The sequence below is a fragment of the Colletotrichum graminicola genome, assembly GCF_000149035.1.
Source record: "Colletotrichum graminicola M1.001 genomic scaffold supercont1.141, whole genome shotgun sequence".
Classification (NCBI taxonomy): domain Eukaryota; kingdom Fungi; phylum Ascomycota; class Sordariomycetes; order Glomerellales; family Glomerellaceae; genus Colletotrichum; species Colletotrichum graminicola.
In genome coordinates this window covers 19,626-28,111 of record NW_007361145.1, presented here as the reverse complement: position 1 = coordinate 28,111, position 8,486 = coordinate 19,626, and the positions used below count along the sequence as shown (strand labels likewise).

The 8,486-nt window shown below is 54.0% G+C and overlaps 1 protein-coding gene across 1 annotated transcript; it reads right to left on the bottom strand.

Moving 5' to 3' along the window:
* Positions 1-300: 300 nt before the first annotated feature.
* GLRG_11840 (KR domain-containing protein) lies at positions 301-7,550 on the bottom strand (the record flags this gene model as incomplete). The annotated part of the gene is made up of 2 exons (XM_008102523.1): positions 301-3,570; positions 3,636-7,550. 2 exons carry the CDS (start codon positions 7,548-7,550, stop codon positions 301-303), a joined length of 7,185 nt encoding a protein of 2,394 aa, XP_008100714.1.
* Between the last annotated feature and the right edge of the window lie 936 nt (positions 7,551-8,486).

The window sequence follows — 8,486 nt, the reverse complement described above, 5'->3', positions numbered from 1 at the left end:
CACTATAGTTCTTCCTTTCTAGGGAGTCATCCGTTTGTCTCTATGTCTTGTCTGTATAAATGCTATTGTTGCCCATTGTCTTGTCTGCTAGGTGAGGCGACATAGCCTGTAACTTATTAGGTCGTAAGAAGTATATAATACTAGGCCGAACTGGTCTATAATATGTATCTATAAGAGAATTAACACAAATATGTAACTCAATCTGTCCTCAACATATCGATTAAAGCAGACTTTAGTTTGATCTGGTTCTCCTTGTTCCCTACACCCTATAGCTACTTTATGTCCTTAGTATATCCTGCCTTAACAGAAAGATATTCCCTCAAGAAGCTTGCTCTTCTTAGCAATTTGCACCGCAAATGTCTCCATGGGCGTAGCCGCCAAAATTTCCAGGAGCGGCATGTTGGCTTTCATTTCCTTGGAAATCCAGTTCCGTACCTCGAGAGCTACGAGTGAGTCCACGCCATAGCGATACATCGGTCGAGAGGCATCGACTTCTGAAGGAGGAATGCGTAGAATCTCGGCTACTTTCTTGATCAGAGCGTCTTTGACGATGCTTGAGGCCCCGGCGGAATCATTTTGGGCACTGGCTGCCGTCAGCTTGGACGACAGCGAGACGGGAGAGCCGTCACCGGTGCCTAGCTCTCGGCTGGACAGAGTGCTAGTGAAAGCCAAAGGCCCGAAGCGGGGGTCGTCAAAGTACGCAGGATTCTTGAGTTGGTTGCTAGCGAGAATATCGCCGGTGCCGAGACCCACAACAACCTGGGCTGGGCATGCCTCCGAGCGCGCGCCCTCCTGCTGACCATTGATGGCGCTCTTCATCAGGGCGTGGAATACAGGCTCCCGGATGCCGAGGATCTTCTCCCAGGGAGCCATGAAATTCGAAGTACCCTCGGCAATTATACCGACGTCGCGCATGATTCCCAGATTGACAGACACAGCCTTGAGTCCCTGGTGTCGTCTCCAACTGGCAAGCGTGTCCTGAAAAGTATTACCAGCAGCGTACTGGGCCTGGCTTGGGTTGCCGAAGACGCCAGCGATTGATGAGCAGAAAATCATGAAGTCAAGAGGGTGATTGTGATCAAAGTACCGGTGTATGTTCCATGTGCCCCGGACCTTGGGTCGCAGGCCAGTGATCCACTCCTCGTATTTCATCTTCTCGAAGACGACGTCTCGGAGCACCATGGCCATCTGGATGACACCTTTGATAGGCGGCATATCCTCCGAGTGCTGTCTCATCGCGGCAGTGAATGAAGGCCTATCGGACACGTCGGCGCGGTACACCTTGACGTTGGCACCACAGGCGATGAGCTGGTCCACAGTGGTCTTGGCCTCGGGCTTGGAGTCACCGGAGCGCGACACGAAGGCAATGTTACGAGCTCCGCTGGCGATGAACTCGGTCGCCAAGCTACGACCCAGGCCACCGAGACCACCGATGATGAGGTATGAGGCGGCAGGGTCGAGTTTGAGCGAGTCCTTGGCCTTGCACAGAACAGGCGCTTTCCCACCACCCTGCGTGTAAGACAGAACCATCTTACCCAGATGTTTTCCTTGCTGCATGACGCGGAAAGCATCCTCGATCTCACCGACGGGGTAGACGGTTACAGGGTACGCCGGTTTCAATATGCCCTTGGAGACAAGATTGAAGACATCCTGCAAAATCACTCCTATAGCGTCAGGGTTTTCTTGGAGAAACGTGATCATGTTGATGAAGCTGAAAGTCGTACTCTTATGGAAAGGACGCATATCAAGACGCATGTTGTCGGTGATATCACGAAGGCCAATCTCCACAAAGGTACCGAATGTTGCCAAGCATCCAAACGACTGTCTGAGGAGCTCACCGGACAAGGAGTTGAGAACGCAATCAACACCGCGGCCGTTCGTGATGCGTTCAATGCCCTTGACGAAGCTGGCATCGCGAGAGTTGTAGATGTGCTCCTCCGGAATGCCATACCTAGCCATGAGGAGGTTGCGCTTCTCGTCGGTGCCAACAGTAGCGTAGATGACAAGGCCCAGGTGTTTTGCGAGCTGAATTGCAGCCTGCCCCGTTCCACCAGCAGCGGCGTGGATGAGAATAGACTGACCACGTTGAAGCCTAGCGAGCTTGACGAGTGCGTAGTAGGCCGTGCAGTGGGTGACAGGGATACCAGCGGCCTCTTCGAACGAATGGTTTTCGGGGATCTTGTGCGCAACGCGGTAGTGGCATCGTATCTTGGTGGCATGAGTTCCACCGACTGTCAGAGTGCTCACTCGGTCCCCAGGATTGAGATTCGCTGCGCCTAACTTGCCTGCGCGAATGACAACACCACTTGCTTCTTGACCAAGCCCGGACACTGGGAGAAGACCCATGGAGCCCATGATGTCTCTGAAGTTAATGCCGGAGGCCATAACCTGCAGCTCAACTTCATCATCGGCAAGAGGCGTCGGTTCCGTAGCGTTTTCTGCTACGAAATGTAGGGTATTGAGTAGCCCGGGTTTGCCGACAGCCAGCTTCAAAGCAGGAGCGTGCTGATCTTTGGGAAGACTCACTACTCGAGTGGAGTTGATCAGGTGCTCACGGATGTGCTCATCCTCGCCAGGGCTCCTGTAAATTCGAGATACCTTTAGAAGACCGTCAATCTCCATGAACTCGTTGTCGTTGGTCGGGGAGAGTAGTATGCGGGACGCCGAGGCGGAACCAATATCAATTCCGGGGCTCATGAGATGCAAGACCTGGATTTTGGCGTTGATATATTCACTGCGAATTACTCGCGCCAAACCATCAATAAGCCCAAAGGCCGGATTCGCGCCCTGAGTGACCCAGAGCAGGCGATCCGAATTGAGCATCAATGTTCGAACATCGTGGAACTCAGCCTCAGATAGCTCCTCCAGCAGCGGCTCCTCAAGCTCCAATAGAGACACATACGTCGCAGAGGCATCGATCCCAGCGCCGATAATACCGGTCTCTATTGAGGTAGAGAAACCAACATCATTGAGAAGCTCCTCCATCTTGAGGGCAAAACCATGGGTTGCAGGGGATGGCTTGGACCGAGTCAGGATTACCGCCTTCTTCTCTGTGGCGCCGTTGACGAGCCTTTCTGGTTGGGAGCTCTTCTTGTTGACATATTGATGAAGAGTGAGTGATCCAACCCCAACAGGGATGGAAGTCAACAGCTCAAAGCCCTTGGCTTCCAGCGTAAGCTCGGCTCCGACAATGCTCGGGGCATGCAGACCAACGAAGAGAAGGGTTGAATCAGGCTTGTAGAGGCTAATAAGACGCTCCACAATGCTATCAGTGTCTGCCTTGAGCCCCTCAACAGCGTGGTGCGGGATGACAATCAAATCCGCAGGAGCAGTATGTGCAGCCGGAATCATGTCTAATGGCTCGAGAGGGAACGACTGTGCCAGCATGTCGTTGTCAACATAATCAGCCTCCTGCGTATCGACGGTGTTTGCCAAGGCGTAGCGGATCTGAGCCCGGTTAATTGTGCCATTGGGCAGCTTGGGCATAACCGCGTTGTGCAGTTGCCTCGAATCGGCAGCCAGCTCAATAATATCAGCTCCGGGGCGGCTGTGGATGTATATCAGAACGAGCTGTGGAGAAGGTTATCAGACTGCACACACTTCAAGCACTCGGCATCATTCTAGACACGGCTTACCTCAATGAGTCTATTGTATGGGTCAGTGGCAGACGTCTCAGAGATCACTCTCGCAACATCGCTCGGTTTCATCAAGTCAAGGGCGTAGTTCCATTTAATGTTGGATGCAATCGCCGCCGGGTCGACGTGGGGGTCTTCTCCCTCGAGCGCTGGATTGGCGGCAACTTCAACATCAAGCTCCGCAAGGCGAAAGTCGGTAATTGACAGGAACACGCGTGACAGCTCTGTGTCAAATGTGGTAATGCTGGCAGACCACTCATTGAAGCCGTGGCTGGTGGAGCGACAGCACCCGGGCATCATGTAGCCAACATCCGCGGGAATTTTGACGGAAATTTCCAGCTCTCCGATGCTCTTGGGCAACATGGGCTTGTTGAAGCCGAAGGACCCGGGACCGTTGCTGCCGCTGGTGCTGCCCATCCAGGCTTGAAGAACGGCATCTAGAGCCGCACCGTGAATGAGGAAGGGACGCGCTAACCGACCCTTGGTGAAGGTCTCGCCAATGTCGGTCATCCTTATGTTAAAGGCCGTCTTGCCATTCCCAGGTCGGGACGTCTCGACGCCACGAAACACGTCTCCATATTCGAGAGCTGACTTGGTCAGGGTCTCGTAGAACTTCTTCTTGGAACAGGTGTCAGGGCATTCGCCAAGGATATGGCGGTAGCCTTCAATGCGAGCCTTTTCAATGATGGCGTCTTCATGAATCATCTGCGGGCTACGGGAATCCTCGTAGTTGATGGACAGTAAACCTCGGGCATTGCAGCGGATAGTACCGGTTGGGCCAGTGGCTGAAGAGACGGTGAATTCAAACCAGGAGGACGGAGTAGAGCCTGTTGTCCCGATGAGGTGAGGCTGGATGTGGACGATGATCTCAGTGGCTACACCTTCAGTGAGAGGCATCATTGCGGTGAAGGAAATGTCACGCAGCGTAAAGGAGCGCAGCTTCTTCCCATCCTCGGCCATCTGCTGCGCAGCCTCAAGGACGACGCTAACAACACCAGCACCTGGAAACAGAACCGTGGTTCCGACAGTGTGCTCACGCAGCCAGGGTTCCTCCTCTAGACGGATGAAGCCTCGCCAGACGCGCTCCGTCTCGCTCATGCTTGGCTGCTCAGCGCCCAAAATGCTCTTGGCAGGAAGCTTTTGAGAGACAATCTGGCGCTGGTAACGGGAGTCGGCGCGGAACACCTCGGAGTGGTTCCACTGGTATGGAGGCAGATCCGTCAGCAGGCGGGTGTGGGAGTCGCCATTGACTTCGGGCACGTTCATTGATACGCCGAGGCGGAAAAGCTCTGCTGCGAGGTTCATGCTTGTCTCAACCGCGTTTTGGTCTCGCGTGAGCACAGGAGCATAGGTGACATTCTTGATGCCATGATGTGTGAGAATCTGCTTGACAGGTCCGGCGAGTGCGCTATGAGGGCCGACTTCTACGAGGATGTCAACAGCCGTGTCCATCTCGTCTCCCTCGCCAACGGGAGCTACAAGTTCTTTGAGAGCGTCAGAAAACTGCACTGGCGAGATAAGGTTTCGCACCCAGTAGAAGGGGCCGAGCATTTCTGGATCAACCTCACTACCAGTGACACTGGATATCATAACGGCAGATTCCTCTTCATCTGGCTGCAGCGCTTCGAGCTCCTGAATGGTCGTAAGGTACTCATTAGAGCAGTCCTGCATATGTGTGGAATGATAGGCAACGTCAACCTTCAGGCGTCGAGCAAAGATGCCACGGTTCTCGAGCAAGGAGTGCATAGTCTGAAGGGCGTCAACATCACCAGAGAGGGTGACGCTCGAAGGAGAGTTGACGCAGGCGACGGCGACGTTGACTCCGGAATCGGATATGTGTTCTTTTACGCCTTCTGGCGATGACCCAACTGCCATCATGCCCCCTTTGCGCCCCCGAAGCCCGGCGGACGCCTTGCCACGGAAGTAGGCTGCGGCCATGGCATCGCGATGGGTTAGTGCGCCGATGCAGTAGGCAGCTCCGATCTCGCCACTCGAATGGCCTACTACTCTGGAGGGCTTGACACCCCAGCTTCGGAAAAGATCAACCAGAGCAATTTGCAGTACAGAGCAAATTGGCTGGCTGATCTCAGGGAGGCCGATGCGAGATGCCTTCTTGACTTTTGACAGTTCCGTTAGCGGATCCCACTCGGCACCGAAGTCGCGCAGCAGCTTGGCGGACCGGGCCACCGAGTCTGCAAAGACCTCGCGCTCCATGAGCTCGACACCCATACGGGCCCACTGGGCGCCCTGGCCCGTGAAGACAAAGCCGATGCGTGGTTCCCGGCTGCCGGGCACGCGAGTGGCGTTGTCTCCTAACCTTGTGCTCAACTGTCTCTTGAGCTCTGCCGCGCTGTCAGCAAAACACGAGGCTTTCCACGACAGACCAGAGCGTGCAACGGCTAGTGTATGTGACAGATCGGCCAAATATTCTGGTGTCGAGGCAGCAGGACCGAGGCGATCCAAGTGCTCGACTAAAGCGCTCCTAATGCGTTTGAAGCCGGCTTGGTCGTGCCTGCTGAAGGTAAAGAGCCTCGTGGCATGCTTGGGAGATGTGACGCCATTGAGGGCGTAGCCATTACCGAGCTGCTTGTTAGGATGTTCAAGGACGATGTGGGCGTTCGTGCCACCCATGCCGAAGGAACTGCAGGACATGCGCCGTGTTAGGCAGGCAGGCCAGGGAGTGAGTTTGGTGGGCACGGCCAGTCCCCATTCGTCGAGCTTGATAGCCGGGTTCGGTTCGTCGAAGTGGATGTTTGGGGGGATGAAGCCATGTTCCATGGCAAGAATGCCTTTTATAAGACCGGCAACACCAGCGGCCGACTCAAGATGGCCAATGTTTGGCTTCACGCTTCCTACCCACAACTTCTTGCGTGACGGATTGGTCTTGAGCCCCTCCAGTCCGATGGTGCGGTAGATGGCCCCAGTCTCGGTGGGGTCACCAGCCTGTGTGCCCGGACCGTGGGCCTCTACATACTGGGTATCACCATAGCTGAGCTTGTTGGACTCGTAGACATACTTGATGAGGGCGGCCTGGGCTTCCCCTGAAGGCATCGTGACACCCTGAGTCCAACCATCTTGGTTGACGCCGGAGCCGCGGATGATGGCGCGGATCGTGTCGCCGTCCGCAATGGCTTTGTCTAATCGCTTCATGACAATGACGCCGCAGCCTTCGCCACGGGCATAACCGCCTGCCTTGGAGTCAAAGGCTCGTGACTGGCCCAGAGGACTAAGGAAGCCCAGGTTATTGAGCTGCATCGTGCTTTCGGGGACCAGAGTCATGCCCACCCCACCAGCTATGGCCATCTCCGACTCGCCGGACTGCAAACTTTGGCAGGCAAGATGGGTAGCCACATGGCTGGATGAGCAGGCCGTCTCGATCGTGGCACTAGGGCCGTGGATGTCGAGGAAATGTGAGATACGGTTCGAAATCATCTCATCACTGGTACCGAGCAGGTGGTATTTGGGGTAGTTTCCAAAATCTCGGACGATCGAGTCTCGGTAATCACTCATCGAAGTGCCCATGTAGCAGGCGGTCTGCGTGCCAGCCACCTTTTGCAAAGACATACCAGCATTCTCGAGTGCCTCGTACGTGACCTCCATTGCAATGCGTTGCTTGGGGTCAAAAGCGATGGCCTCGGCGGCTGTGATGTTGAAGAAAGCAGCATCCCAAACGTACGGGTCCTGCTTGAGCATGTAGCCGCCTTTGACGGGTAGAACATTCTGCCGCTTATTGTTGCCCCCTGGGTGGTGGAAGGCATCTTCGTTGTATCTGTTCGTCTGGGGTGTGTAGCCATCTCGTCCATTTTTGAGCATATCCCAGAACTTCGAAGGGTCCGTGGCATCGCCAGGAAAGCGGCATGACAAGCCTACAACGGCTATCGGAGCCCGTGGCTCACTCTGAACAACGGAAGGCATCTCAGCGAAACTGTAAGATACAGGAGAAGTGAAGATGAACGGCTTGGTGTTCGTGACCGTAAGTGACAGGTTATTGAGGAATATAATGACATTAAACTAAACCACAGCGACATTTACGTCCTGTACACATCACAAAGGCCTTTAATACACATATTCGTTCTGTTCATCAACCTATCTCTGCAGTTTCGCGGCATACAACAGCGCTCAAACAAGAAAGCTCCACGCCCAGAGAAACTAAATTGTAAGGCCCGCAGGATGTGTCCCCAAAAGGGAAGAGATTACTTTCCCAAACAGGCCACACGCATGTAGAACAGTGTGGGATTGAACCCTAGTGGTCCCCGTATGTGAAAGTTCTTTTGTGTAAAGGATGCCTCTTGCGCTTGCGAGACGTCATGGACACAGGAGTGCCCGAATGCGCATGTTAACCGGGCATGGAATAAAGGTAAGCTTACCTAGATTATTTGATAATATTCGATGAGTTACATCTCTCGGTGTAACTACCTTATCTCGAAAGGCCTCAGCGTCCAGATGTCGGGGCTTTAGACGATTATGCACGGGCTACGAGCATCGTCAGCATCGCAAGGGGTATCAAAGCACTGCTGTAAGCTGACTGCATATGCATTACACCCCGAAATGATGCGGTTGCGGGGTCGTTTCTTGAAGGAAAGTGAAGTGGCAATTCGGTGAATATTGAAACACATGGCAGTATAACGGTGTAATGAACACACAAGGTTCGGGTGGCTATGCCAGGGGCTGACAATCTGCTATTAGACCCTTTTCCGAGTTTACCGTACACGCTGGCTATGTAAAGCTTCGAAGACTCAATTGCATCTGGTGGCAGTAACGTAATTGTCAGGTTTAATTTTCCCAGAGAACTGTCCAGCCTGAGCCTGTGTCACCAATACACACTTGATACTGAAAGGAAGAGTTCGCAAT